This window comes from Centruroides sculpturatus, unplaced genomic scaffold (genome assembly GCF_000671375.1).
Source record: "Centruroides sculpturatus isolate CEXI.00-Female unplaced genomic scaffold, Cexi_2.0 scaffold1327, whole genome shotgun sequence".
NCBI classification, from domain to species: Eukaryota; Metazoa; Arthropoda; class Arachnida; order Scorpiones; family Buthidae; genus Centruroides; species Centruroides sculpturatus.
The window spans coordinates 117,472-133,303 of record NW_019385759.1 but is presented as its reverse complement, the minus strand read 5'-3'; the positions used below and the strand labels follow the sequence as shown (position 1 = coordinate 133,303).

Sequence of the window (15,832 nt, the reverse complement as noted above, 5' to 3'; positions counted from 1 at the left end):
ATATATAGGCCTACATAGTTTTTCCATTCTGAAAGATCTTTTCCTTACAATCCGAGGTCCCTACACAAATTGGGAGTGAGGAAATATCCTCCTTTAACTATATATTACTATCGTTTGTCTACGTATTTAATATCTTTCCTTGTTTCTTTAACATTCTAGTTTTAAGAAAACAGGTTTCTTAGTAGGCTTTAAGATGTTCATTTATCAGGTCAGTCCATAAGTTCGTGCGTATTTTATGACCTTGAGAAAAATCTTGTTTTGCTGTTAAAAATGCCAGTCTAATGTGATACTTTTTACACTGAAGTGTTAAATTGGATCTCATTCATATAATACTGTTCAGAATTGGGAACATTTCAGTTGTTTATTTTCGTTAAAATGAAAGTAACAGATGAATATAAGAGACATTGATGAGAATGCTACAAATGCAGCCAAAAAATTAAATACTGTTCATAATCAAACTGTAATTAGTGTAAGGACTGCGCAGAAGTGGTTTGAAAGATTTAGAAATAATGATTTTAGTGTGGAGGATAAGGCTCGTACTGGAAGACCTGTTGACTTTGATGATGATGCTCTCTCTGCACTAGTTGAAGCAGAACCATCTTTAACAGTTGATGAAATTGCGGAACGTTTAAATTCATCCCATGGAACTGTTCATAGACATCTACAACAAATCGGAAAAGTTTCAAAGCTAGGAAAATGGATACCACATGAACTGTCAATAGCTAACTGACAACAACGTCAACTGCTCAACTCAAAAGCTTCAACTGGGAAATTTTACCTCATCCACCATATTTGCCAGATATTGCTCCCAGTGATTATCATCTTTTTCGGAGTTTGCAGAATTTTTTAAAAGGAAAAACTTTTGAGGATGAGAACAATGTAAAAAAGGCTATTTCTGAATATTTTGATTCAAACCCGAAATCATTTTACAAAGACGGGATTAAAAAGCTACCATCAAGATGGCAAGAAATTGTACAAAATAATGGTGAATACATTATAGATTGAAATAAAATTTAGTTAAAATTTTTTGTTGCTTTTTTTGTAGATAAAAATGCGCACGAACTTATGGACTTGATATATATATACACTTCACTTATGATGCCACATTCTTTTATAGTATTTTAAGCATTTTTTGTGTTTTTAACAGGATTAATACACTTCACTATAATCGGTCATGATTTATTACTGGGTTTATGATTTATTCTATGCACTGGGTTTATGATTTATTCTATGCACCATGAATTAAAGGTCTATTAAAGATGTTATCTATGGATGAAAAATTTTTATGTAATGTCAGTTAAGTTTTCATTTTGAAGTGCAGTCAAACCTTGGGTTTCGAACGGTTTGCTTTTTGAACAATTCGGTTCACAAACAAAATTCTGAATTCATATTTACCTCGATCGCCAAACAAGCTACTCGGCAAGATGCGGCCACAGATAACAATCAACTAAAAATTCAGAATTACCTTGTATGATTAGATGTCACAATTCAATCATCGGCTATTTAAATTAGATTTCAATGCATGTGCAGGAAAAATACTATTTCTGTTTTTCGGTACGCTCCGCAAGTTAATTAATAAAAACTGCGTTATTTGACATTTGTATAATATAAACGGCATTTAAGAATTCTTGTTTAAGTATAATTAAGTTAAATTAAATAACACAATTTACTAATATAATATTACATATTAATATACGCTAAAAATAATAATTAAATTTAAAAATAATAAAATAATGATTAAAATTCTGGCCTCTACACCGAAACCTAAATTTTAATTACAGTTTCTGTAATTAAAATTTAAAATGAAATCAAAATTAATGAACTAATCAATTAATTAAAATTAAATCAATGGACACTTGTTATCCGTCTTGATTGATTTGGTTATTTCCTCTATTTATAGTACTTTTTTGTGAAGTGAAGGTTTCGGTTTCGGTTGGCAGTAATGGAACATTTTAGTTTTAATGTATATATATAAAATGGATATAGATAATGGCCTCATCACGAGTGACCGAAACATTTGTATCCAATAAAGTATTATTGGCATTTCAAAGTTGTCGTTTGTATTATGTAAATTTTATAATGTATTTATCCGTAGTATATTTTTTTATGCTTCAGAGTGATCGATGTCGGTGTGGAATGGAGAACGTTCTCCGACAAAACGGCCGATAATGATCCGTGTCGTGTTGGTGCGGCTGAAGTAAGTAAAGAAAACTTTATTATCTAACAATTAAGTAATAAATTATTATGATTTATAAAGTCTAAAACATTTCATTGAAAATTATGTTATTTTGGGTAATATAATTTTTAAATAAAAGTTTGCCGTTTGGTTTTATATTTCTTTAGAACTTGATTCAAACAAATCCTAATTGTGCTACTTTACAGTTATTATAACTTTTCTATTTCCAAACTCATATTGCCAATTTACATTGTATGATTTTGATATTTTAAATAATAAAAACCATTTTAGAACCAAAAATTTTAGTTTAATTAATTTCAAATACAAATTTGTTTGATGTATTTTAAATGCTAAATAAAATTTAATGTTTATATTTTATAGAATCCTCTGCTTAATGGCAGTGACTTATCTACAGTAATTGCAGGAAGTTCTGGTGAAACAAGTTTTAATAATTTTGGATTACCTAAATATCAAAGTAGAAGAACTGTAAGTCCTAATTTATGTTTTATATCGATTTTTAAGAGTAAACATTTTTCCAGCACAAAGAAAAATACAAATGACTGTTTTTCGGTGAAAAAATGTAAAACCAACCTACTCGCTGACATTTTGAGAATTAAACAAATAAACAAATATTGTACTGACCTTTAGCACGTTTCCAGCAATTAAGCATGATAAGAAGGAAACGTTCTCGGGCCTTTTGGTGACCTGCGCCAGGCTTTTAACGAAGAGTTTTTAGCAAAACTTTTTAGTACACTTTTTGAAAGAAAAGGAAAATCGCTTTCTTTTTCTTTATAATATAATATGTATATTTGTAATAGACAAATGTTTTTTTCAGACAGAGCATTTATATATTATAATATTATGATGTTTCTTAACAATATATGTATGTAAACTCACAAAGAAGGAACAACAGTCAATAACACAGAGAAACTGCAGTACCTAACCTAATCTATTAATAATATATATTATTTTAAATAATAGGTTATCAATTTAATTTCCTTATATTTTGCAGATGAGCAATTCGGACAGAGTTCTTATTAAAGCATTTGCTGAAATAAATAATATGGCTGATAGAATAAATTTGCCAAAAAGTATAGTGGTGAGTATTTGAATAATTCTTTAATTGATTGTTTTTGTTACTAGTTTCTGTGGATTTATTGAAGTTGAAAAAGTGGGGTGTGGCTGTGTCGGGAACACGGCCGTGTGTTTTACGTGAATATGTGTACGTTAACGGGTAATATTTTCTTTGTGCGTATTATATGCATGTCATAATCATTCCTTAACAGCAAGAAGTCCTTCGGATCTCCATGTTTTTTTATGTTCCCGGCACCGCTTCACTCTATTACATGGTGTTTTATGCGTATCACTAGATTGCTCTTGAGAAGCCCTTTTCAACCGTGTACGATTTTTATATTTTGATTTGGCTTTTCGACGAGTATAGGCCAACACTGTACTAAGTTTTCTTAATTTTTAACTTTAACACCATATATATTCACCATAACTATTCCAAACTAATGTTTTGTGTACGCAATCGATAAATATTGACGAGAGCTGTAAATTGAAACTCAAACGAGCGTCGTAGTTTCTCCGAGTCAAAATGTATACTAAACGTAAAGTATGTGATGTAGCGAAACGACCTGAAAACGGCGGCGCTTCCCCCTCCGCCGCGTGCAATGCGTCACAATCCCCATTCAACGTAATAAATTCTTAGATCCTTTAACTATCGAGTGATTTAATTAAATTTTGGATGTAGATGATAGATATGTAGCTGCAATTCCAAACTATATCCTCTGATTTTGTTATCATCAGTTTTCTGAATTGCCTCCACTACGTAAGCAAATTTAAAAACGTATTCATGTCAAAAATTTTGGCTTTTTTCAGTAACTTAAATCACACAAGGAAGTTTTATTTATATAGACCTTATTGCTGGATGTGGATATGCATTTCGGCTCTTCAGTCCTTAGTTTTTATACAGATCTTATTATAACAAATAATAATTGTAAATTACATCACGCATACGTGTTTACAGTAAATATTTACAAAAACTTTTTTTACTTACATTAACTGATTATTGAATACAAATTGAAATTAAAAATTGGATAATTAATTGGATATACAGCTGTCCCTTGGTAGTCCGACGTTTTATAATCCGACATGCTCAGTAGTCCGACGCACCTCCCGTCAAGGTACTCGTCCCCGTTACGTGTCTGCTTGCATCAGAAGCATATCGTGACGTGAAACTCCCCACCCAATTCTTACACGACGACACACATTTCGTGTGTTTTCTGTGAGCAGTTCTGTTCGAACAGTTGGAGTAGGGAATATTGTAAGCTACTGCTAGCAAAACAATGCCAAATATGTAATCACTTTCGGTAATCCGGACACTTTTAGTAATCCAACACCCCTTTGGTCCTATACCTGTCAGATTATCAAGGGACAGCTGTATTATAAAAATATCCAGTTAATTATATTAATAAACAGAATTAACTACTTCAATTTTATTTTATACAGCACCTTTTCTTAAAAGAATTTTATAATATATCCAATTAATTATCTAATTTTTAATTTCAATTTGTATTAACTACTAGCTAATGTAAGCAGAAAAATTTTTTTGTAAATATTTACTGTAAACACGTATGTGTGATGTAATTTATAACTATTGTTTGTTTTAATAAGATCTGTATAAAAAATAAGAACTGAAGAAACAAAATGCATATCCACATCCAGTAATAAAATTTACATCAATAAGAGTTCCTTGTGTGATGTAAGTTGCTGAAAAGACCCTTATTTGAACCATTTACTGCATGAATTTATTTCAAGCTATTGTAAAATTTTTAAATTCACTTTCAGCATGCACAAATTGAGAAAAGTACATACTAAATTTACTAAATTTTAATGAAACATCAAAATTCTTCCTTTAGGGATTTCCCTCTTTAAACGTTGCTTTGAAGCAACATCATGCAATAATGTAGATTAGTATGAATAAACATCAACACGTTCCCTAAACTTTACTATATGTTTATGAAGAATTATTACATTGTATATTAAAAAGTATTATTATATGTTTTATGTATAAGCCCCAGTTTTACCAATTTTACTAATTGATATGAAACTTATAAAAGCAGTTATTAAAAGTGAAATACAGATACATTGGTATTTTTCTCACTATATATATATATATATCAATACTTTGGGATACCTTTACAATCAGGATTTCTACAGTTATGTTTTTTACCTTTGAAAGTTGGCCAGTGTCCAACTTAGTCTCTTCACACATTTTCACTGAGAATAAAGTTGCATGATCTTTCTGTTTTCTTTCTTTGTATTCATCTTTAATTAATCAAATAGAAGGATTACCGAGACGTCTACGTTTTTGCAAAACTTATGTTTGTTTTTTTTTGTTTCTGCATATTTGGCTTTGCATGTTATGGGCAACTTTGGCTTTGCATGTTACGGGGCTTATGTGGTTTTTTCCCCAGATTATTATAATCACATTTGAACAGTCACCAAGCCTGAATGACATTTATATCGATAAAATGGAAAAACAGTCTATGGTATTATTTTTGTATTAAATAGTAATTCAATAGAAAAAAATAGTACCATAGATAGCACTGTAAGAATATGTCCCTGAGCACATACTTAGAAGAGTAATAGTCCTGTTATCTGCGCACAAGTTTTGACTGTGTACATCAGTGGTTCTTAACCTTTTTATACTCGCGGCCCACCAAATATTTCATAGTTTTTTGTGACCCCCCATTTTTTAATAATAATTTATATTTGTTAAATTATCTATAATAAATTGATTTTTTATGAACCCATATTTGATATAATCACGATCGTATTTTCTAATTTTAATGTTATTGATACTTAATTTTATACCTTCAGTTTTTTTCTGTTGCATTTTTCACTGTATCATCATCGGAACTTTCACTAGTATTTTCTTCACTGTATTTTCTTTTTGAAGGTCCTGGTCCATGAGTATTTACATTAAAAAATTTTCTAATGTTCCTTTCTGTTTTTTGCTCATTTTTATGGAATAATTATAAATAATTAAAACTAAACACACAATATAAGAAAGAAATGCACTATTATTTGATCCAAAGTCGATGCTAAAACTAAAACACCAACAANGTCCATGAGTATTTACATTAAAAAATTTTCTAATGTTCCTTTCTGTTTTTTGCTCATTTTTATGGGTTAATTATAAATAATTAAAACTAAACACACAATATAAGAAAGAAATGCACTATTATTTGATCCAAAGTCGATGCTAAAACTAAAACACCAACAACTTGTCGTAAAGATTTTGCATATCTTTTGCAAAAACATCTAAATTTTCAAAGCCTACTACTAAGCCTACTATTTTTCCTAATTATTTTTAAAATTCCAAGCATTAATAGTTTCTTAGAATTACTTTGGAGAAAAGAAGTAAATACTGCGGTGTAAGTAGCATATTTGCATTTATTTCTTCTGTACTAACAAAGTTGTATGTAGGAAGAAATAAGAAATAAATAAAAAAAAACTAAATGTGAAAACTTTATCTTTCTTATTTCACTTTTCAATACGATATTCGGTTATACATCATTTTCTTTTTATTATATTCTGAAGGAAATTTTGTATAATTTGGCGGCCCCAGGCAAACTTCTTATGGACCCTCAGAGGGCCGCGGCCCCCTATTAAGAAATACTGGTCTACATTACTTAAGTTTTACTGAAATGATCTCCTTTCCTTCCTTTTCATTTCTTTCTCAGAGAGCATTTTACAGCCTGCAAGCCTGTTACGTCTTACTGCACACAAACAGTAAGTGCCAATATCTGCCATCTGTGACTGCAAGTCACAGATGGCAGATATTAATTCGGCATTTCAATTAGATTTCTTGAAATTACTTTGGTTAATCTAATCATGGTTTCCTGCTGATCCGTACATTTGGCAATGAAGTACATTGTATGTTTCAGGGCTAGTGTACACTTTAAAACTGTAAACTAGAATGCACAGTCTTCCATGTCACTCTGAAAATACACAATTTATTTATTTTTAGCATTTGTTACTGAGTTATAATAATTACATGTAACAGAATTAGCTAGTTCTAAAATTTCAGCAAGCTTATTATTTAAAAACTGTCTGTCTCCAAATTTAAATCAGGATTCGGTAAAGTCTGTCTAAAATCAGACTGACTAATTTCTGCAGAGATAAAGTTCTCAAGTTCCAATTCAATGCCTTCAAAAATATCAGCAGCAGATATTCTAAAAGTAACCTGCGAAGCTGTATTTTATTTTCTGCATTGAAACATATTCACATCCATTTCATTGTTGCACGATGTTGCTCTGAGCAACGTTTACTTTTATTACAAATATTTTTCATATATCTTTTATTTACGTACTAGGAAGTATGCATTCTTTTAAATTATGCTATAACATTATAAATTAAAAAAATGATCCAGATATCTCGAAAATTTGTTATAAAATGAATATTTTATGCATGGTTAAATGATAATATACTCGTTTATTTTATTATGTATTTTAGGATCGAGCAAATTATTTGTTTAAGCAAGTACATGAAAGCAAGATGTTGAAAGGTCGATGTATGGACACAATTGCCTCTTCTTGTTTGTACATTGCATGCAGACAAGAAGGAGTTCCCAGAACCTTTAAAGGTACGTAAAAATATCGTTATTACTGCCGAGACTTTATCGTAACCTTTTATGCCTCCACAAAAATAGTAGTCAAAAAGATATTCACATTTTCAGACAGATTTTATTAAGATTGACAAATTCCAAAGGAATAGAAGGGAATTTGCCAGTAAAAGTTCCTTAAAATGCTGGTAGGTTTACATTCTGAGTCCCTATTTCTCAAAGTAGACAAACTCCAGTTTGTTAAAAAGAAATTTATTTGTGTACTTAGATTGGATTAAATTGATAGGAGTGATATATTGCACCATACCTTATAGTAAATTTATACAGACACAAGTAAAACGGCAAAACCGTATTTGGGACAAGACTATGTGTCAGAAACTCACTACTAAGCGGAATCACTTTGACGCTCAAGGCGGGTCTCGTTCTCATTTTCCAATCTTCTTTAGTATCGCTGCTTTTGGGCGCGATCGTTCAAACTTCGCCGGCCACGACCATGATGCATTTTCGATAAAATTAACCTATCAAATTTCGAAATTTCTCTCCGTTGCGTCGGCCCGGGTTGAATTTTTGTCGATGCGTAACGAAAATTTCCCATTTTTGAAAAAAATAATCGTGGCTATTGTATCGTCTGAAAATAATTTTATTTTGCACAAACAATATACAGTTTAACCCGATTATAACGTCATCGGATGTAACGACAACCCTAATATAACGTCAAATTTTTATCGGTTCCACAACTTTACTATACTAGATAATGTTAAAAAAACTTACTTGTAATGACACTCTGTTTTAATGTGATATTTGTAGCGCTTCCAAATTTACAAAATGAGATTACAAATTTTATTTAACATAGAAGAAACTACGTGTTCAGTCCTAAGGTTCACTTCTTAGAATGACTGTGGGTGGTACTCTCCCCCACCTGACTTCGGTGGGGTGAGGTGCCTGTTTTGCCTGTTTGTAGAAGAGGGTCGCCATTTTCTATTTTATTTTGACTCGGTTCTCGGTCCCCTGACTACCTACGAGTCTGGATTTTTTTATACGCAAATGATTTGGGCACCTAATACTCTGTGCCAAATATCAACGCTCGACATGTACTTCTTCATACCCCTAAGCTGGTAACATAAACCGGCAGTACGATTTTATAAACAAGACATAGTCTTGTCAATATAAATCAAACATTTTAATATTTAAAGTAATATTTATTGAAACTACTAGCTAAAGCTTGCCCTTTTTTTAAAAACGGATAAAATGTACTAAAAACAAAAACAATTTATAATTAATTTGTATTTTGGTTATAAACTACATTACGAAAATATAAAATTAATAGTTTTTTTTATTTTATCTATTGAATTTTCACAGAAAAACATAATTTTCATCAGAATAAATGAATTATTTATATATATTTTTTAATCATTAAATAGTTTTTATAATTATGAAAAACAACAAATAATTATCATTGTTTTGGAAAGAAATATTAAATAAATGTATAAAATTCTATAAAGTTACTGGTTAGTATAAGTTACTGTTCAGGGACAGTTACTGGTGATGAGCAGGCTTTGTCATATATAAATGAAGCACTACCTGGAGATTGGCGCCTCGAACTAAATGTAATTTTGGTTTCATATGTAGTGGGCTATGTCTCGCAGCCACAATAATTCGAATTTGGAGTGCAATAATTAAAATTTTGGTATCAAATTACAAATCACGGTAAATAAAGATCGCGATAATCGAGGTATTCCTGTAATTAAGAACGTTGGCACTCAGTTATTTTTTTCAGAAATTGTTATAACGACATTGAAAATTACGATTGATATTTTTCAAATGACATTCACAGTTTTTATTGATACAGTGCTTTTCACAGATGTAGCTTACAAAGTCCTCAAATACAACGTGATAGTGAACTCGAGGGCACATCGTGTTTGCCGATGAAGTTGTTATCAGTAGTTGTAAACTCATTGAAATGTTTTTAGTCTGTTTAAGGTTTTATGCTTGCAAAAGCTTTTTGAAACGTTATATTATAGAATTTGTATTTTTAAACTCGAGGGCACATCATGCAGACTTCGGGAAAAGGTCAAAGATGTTCATATTTTGTTGAAATATTACGTTAATAGAAAAACTTAAGTTGTAGTCTATTTAGTACAATATTTTAAAATACATACTTTATAATTATAATAATAAAGTATTGTTATATGAAGTGAGATTAGCTTAACTCTGACAATTAATATATAATTGCAACTTTATAAATCAAAACCAGTTCTTGAAATTGAAAATCGCTATACAATGTGATAGGTTCTAATCTTTGTAAAATTATTGTGTCAGGATTAGGATAAACTTGGTTTATAAATTATGGAAATAAAGATCACTTGTGTCAGAATTGGAGCCGATTGAATGTCTCTTTTCTTCATTAATTTACAGAATAAAATTTGACTGTCTAAAATTGGTTGGTTGATTGACTTATCTGCAAGTTTATTCCACGATTTATACTCCTGCAGTGCATCGAGAATAATTCTATATTAGAATAATTTTAACCACGAGATTAAAACTCGTAAAACTTCTTAGACTTCTTTCTAACATATGTAAGATAATAAAATCAACTAATTTTGATTACAATTTTTAAGAAAATTAATTATATTTTTAAATTTTTCAGAAATATGTGCAGTATCAAAAACTTCCAAGAAAACAATTGGTCGATGCTTTAAATTAATTATAAAAGTTTTAGAAACAAGCGTCGATTTTACCACTACTGGTGATTTCATGGTAAGTGAAGTCCATTTCAAATTCTAATTGATATTTTCAAGGCAAATGCTGTATATCTTTGTTGAAACATACAGTTACAGTTCAAGACAAATGTATATAACTGTATGTCAACAAAGATATAAAAAATANAAAACTTTTTATAACAAAATTTCATAAGATATGGCACCATACACAATTTATTTATTAATAGTATGATTACTAATATAAAAGTTATATTTTTAATAAAATCTCATAACATCCAGGAAAGTTATGCAACTTGTTGCTGAATTTTTTAATATGATTATTGAAATTGGCCTTCTGAATATTTAGAGAAAATAATTCTATTAATGTATAGAGTATTTAGAGTTGATATCTATGTTATTTGTGTAAGGGGACTAATTTTGAGAAAAGAAGAGTCACCTATAAAGATTTTTGTTTTTCAATAGGAGAAAATTACTAATTCAACAACAAATTTTTTAATCTAATTCAAATCATTTGTTCAGGAAAATTATATGAATGGAAGGAATTATTGAATCAAAAGCCTGAGGGAAGTCCAAGTAAACTATAAACAGTGGAGGTTATAATTAAGTGGTCAAAACCAAAGAATTAATGCTTTAGTAATGAAATCAAGTTAAAATGGGCAGTGTCTGATAGAAACTGATTTGCATATTAATGCATTAAATGAAGTGTGTAATTAAATTAGAGAGAGACAGACAGATGAGATTTTTTAGAAATTGGAAAATTTTAAAAGCCATAAATAAGTAATCAGTTTCATCAAAGCAGCAAAAGCTAGTAGGTACACATGGATATAGTATAAAATGATATAACATGTAATTAATCTGTAAGATTTTTATCTTCAATTATTTAAAATGGCAAAAACACAAGAATATTTAAAAAAAATAGATTCAAGTTGTGGAGGAGCATGCAACAAGAAAGTCACTATTAGGAAGCACCTATGTATTGGTTGCCTTGGTGGCCTTTCGATAGAACACGCTGACTACATTGCACTTTGGCTATGACATAACTTAAATATTTGGAAAGGCTTGAAATTTACAAGGCTAATAAGAAAGGGACCTCGATTAATTTGAAAGATTCTGCAGTGGTGTCATGTGATTGGCAAGCATTATTTGAAGTTTTATAGTCTTGTTTATCACCATTTTGCTATATTTATGTTTTTACTCATAATATTTGTATATATTGCTGTATTTATTTATTATTTAATTTGGTGTTTAATGTATTTAATGTGGAAATCAAATGATTCAACACATTCCCTTTTTCTTAATGGGAGGATTACTAGATGGCAAAATGACCATGAGCCCTAACCTTGTAATTAAGTTATTTTTTACTGTTTCGTAGCAAAATTTGTTGTCTAATAAAAAATAACTGAATTGTATTAATTTTTAAGATTGATGAGTTTTTGATATTTTAATAACAGATTCTTATATTTCAGTCTCGTTTCTGCTCCAATCTGGGACTTCCGGCCTCTGTACAGACGGCAGCCACTCACATTGCTAGAAAAGCAATTGAAATAGACATCGTTTCCGGGTAAGTTATGTATTTATGTTTGGTCTCATTCTGCCAGTTTAATTAACTTTATTAGTTATTACTTTTGCCTGCCATTCCAATATCCATCTGTAACATTGCCCGTCGACATTTCTTACGGAACTTTTGACCAATTGGGAACTTTTTTTATTTGCATCACAAAAGTATTGTGGGTATAGAACCATAAACGACTAATTTTAAATTTTTCAGATTTTCAATAATAAAATAATCGTATTATATTGAACAGATATTTCTGTTTTTCGCCCATAAGTAGATATTTAAAGTTTCAAATGTTTGGATAAAATAGCAAATTAGTAGTGTGCAATATCGCACCAAAAATTTGCTATCTTTTGTTGGTCCAGTTTTCAAATTCCTATATCCTTAAAGTTAGTTTTACAGCTACGGTTTATGCCATTATATTATTAGTTTGGTTTGCCCCGACTTTCAATCTTATTACTTTTTAGTAGATATTTTCATACAGTATATTTGAGTTTAGTTTATTAATTCAAATGTAGTCCTTACTCTACACAGCACTGTTAGAAAATATTAAATGCAGTGTTACACATTGTTGTTTAATATTATATTAAAAAAGTAAATTTTTTGGGGGCTATTTAGTTATAGAAAAAATGCATCTAACATTTTCATTTTAAGTTGTAATTTTTCTGCTAATGACAAATAAGCTGTAAAGTAATATGAAATGGAAAGACTATATCTGATGTTTTTTTTCCATTCATTTTTTGTTTATACTGAGAAACAAAACGGTCAAACATTAAACTTGTCCTCCTGAATGCTGAAAGGTAGGCGTAATATTGGCTGGGAGTGTAAAGCAGCTTCAGCAAAAGCTGATCTGGCAATTTATTGGCATATCAACTCTTTTAAAGAAAAATGTTAAGGCAAGGTGATTGCTGTCAGAATATTCAACACTGCTGGTAAGATGTCTGACTAATTACTCATGCATAGAAATGGAAATTTAAATTAAAAATTGCCATTCTGTAATTTTTCTGTAAGGAATATATAATTTAAATATAACTATCTAAAAAAAGAAATGGACAAACTTTATAATTAATAAAAGGGAATCCATACAATAATACTGTGTAACATCAAGTTTTCTTTTTTTAACTTACAATTGTAACAGATACTATAAAATAATCATTAGCCAAACAATTATTTTCTAAACACAGACTTTTGTTATTTTATGATTTTTCTAAACACAGACTTTCCTAACAAACCTTTGTTAGAAAGATAAATCTTGTTACATTTACAATGTCACTCTTAAACAGTCTTAGTAGTGTAATTTATGCTGTTTTGCTTTGCCATATCAGAATCGAAAATGTCTGATCTTTATTCCATCTGCTTTGGCAGTAAAACTGGCAGTAATTTTATATTTTAGTCTATAGTTTCGACGTGAGTACTTTAGATTTTACTTAATAATAATTTTATATGTGACTTTTATACTAAGAAGTCTTTTGAAACTTAACCAGGTCCTTAATTGCCAAAAGTCTGTAATTACTGTTTATAAATTTGGACTCATCTGATTCTTTTAGAAATCAGTCCAAATTTAATTGATATTTCATATTTAGAATTATATTTATATCCAAACAAGCTTTCCTCTCATCAGATGTATGTGCGCTTTTTTTAGACGCAGTCCCGTTTCTGTGGCGGCGGCGGCCATCTACATGGCCAGTCAGGCCTCTGAACATAAGAAGACTCAAAAAGGTAATTATTTTCTTCTCTCAAATTAAGAAAAAGAAACAAAAACAACTTTTGTATTTTTTATTTTTTAGAAATTGGTGACATTGCTGGAGTGGCTGCCATCACCATTCGGCAGTCATATAAATTGATGTACCCCCGGGCTGCTGATCTCTTTCCTGGAAATTTTAATTTCCACACACCAATTGGACAATTACCAAAAGCATAATTAAAAAAATGAATTAATTTAATTTATATCGTCAAACAACTTCTTTTTTAAAACTAAAAATTATATTGGTATAATACTGTATTGGTACATACTGTATAAGTAATTATATAAGTAATAAAAATTATATAAGTAAGTAATAAAAATTATANCTGAAAGGTAGGCATAATATTGGCTGGGAGTGTAAAGCAGCTTCAGCAAAAGCTGATCTGGCAATTTATTGGCATATCAACTCTTTTAAAGAAAAATGTTAAGGCAAGGTGATTGCTGTCAGAATATTCAACACTGCTGGTAAGATGTCTGACTAATTACTCATGCATAGAAATGGAAATTTAAATTAAAAATTGCCATTCTGTAATTTTTCTGTAAGGAATATATAATTTAAATATAACTATCTAAAAAAAGAAATGGACAAACTTTATAATTAATAAAAGGGAATCCATACAATAATACTGTGTAACATCAAGTTTTCTTTTTTTAACTTACAATTGTAACAGATACTATAAAATAATCATTAGCCAAACAATTATTTTCTAAACACAGACTTTTGTTATTTTATGATTTTTCTAAACACAGACTTTTCTAACAAACCTTTGTTAGAAAGATAAATCTTGTTACATTTACAATGTCACTCTTAAACAGTCTTAGTAGTGTAATTTATGCTGTTTTGCTTTGCCATATCAGAATCGAAAATGTCTGATCTTTATTCCATCTGCTTTGGCAGTAAAACTGGCAGTAATTTTATATTTTAGTCTATAGTTTCGACGTGAGTACTTTAGATTTTACTTAATAATAATTTTATATGTGACTTTTATACTAAGAAGTCTTTTGAAACTTAACCAGGTCCTTAATTGCCAAAAGTCTGTAATTACTGTTTATAAATTTGGACTCATCTGATTCTTTTAGAAATCAGTCCAAATTTAATTGATATTTCATATTTAGAATTATATTTATATCCAAACAAGCTTTCCTCTCATCAGATGTATGTGCGCTTTTTTTAGACGCAGTCCCGTTTCTGTGGCGGCGGCGGCCATCTACATGGCCAGTCAGGCCTCTGAACATAAGAAGACTCAAAAAGGTAATTATTTTCTTCTCTCAAATTAAGAAAAAGAAACAAAAACAACTTTTGTATTTTTTATTTTTTAGAAATTGGTGACATTGCTGGAGTGGCTGCCATCACCATTCGGCAGTCATATAAATTGATGTACCCCCGGGCTGCTGATCTCTTTCCTGGAAATTTTAATTTCCACACACCAATTGGACAATTACCAAAAGCATAATTAAAAAAATGAATTAATTTAATTTATATCGTCAAACAACTTCTTTTTTAAAACTAAAAATTATATTGGTATATTACTGTATTGGTACATACTGTATAAGTAATTATATAAGTAATAAAAATTATATAAGTAAGTAATAAAAATTATATTGGTCTATACATACTGTATTAAGTAAGAATCGTAATTTATAAAATACTAGCTTACCGTCGCGCATTGCTGCGATCTCAGAAGAAAGGAAATTTAAGCAAACTCGTTATGACAAAATTCAATTTACATTTTATAATTTTTATTAAAACTTATTATTATTACATTATTATTTCGAGTCGATATTAAAATTTGGAAAAGGGGGGATACCTAGATCGGTAAAATACGCGAATTTCCTCGTACAACTTCGGTTGTTGTTCGGGGTACAGTTGAGGTTTTAACGAAGTTCGAGCGAATACATAATTAGCAAAAAAGAAAGTTGAAATAAAGTGATTAAACAAAAATTATTATAAATATCGTAAATAACAGTTCACAAATGCATATATAGAGATATTTTTTGAAGGGGG

The 15,832-nt window shown here is 29.9% G+C and overlaps 1 protein-coding gene across 1 annotated transcript; it reads left to right on the top strand.

Moving 5' to 3' along the window:
• Positions 1 to 1,989: 1,989 nt before the first annotated feature.
• On the top strand, positions 1,990 to 14,004 carry LOC111641851 (transcription initiation factor IIB-like). The gene is made up of 9 exons (XM_023388092.1): positions 1,990 to 2,031; positions 2,096 to 2,197; positions 2,558 to 2,662; positions 3,189 to 3,275; positions 7,700 to 7,829; positions 10,456 to 10,565; positions 11,995 to 12,089; positions 13,726 to 13,802; positions 13,871 to 14,004. Exons 1-9 carry the CDS (start codon positions 1,990 to 1,992, stop codon positions 14,002 to 14,004), a joined length of 882 nt encoding a protein of 293 aa, XP_023243860.1.
• The last annotated feature ends 1,828 nt before the right edge of the window (positions 14,005 to 15,832 follow it).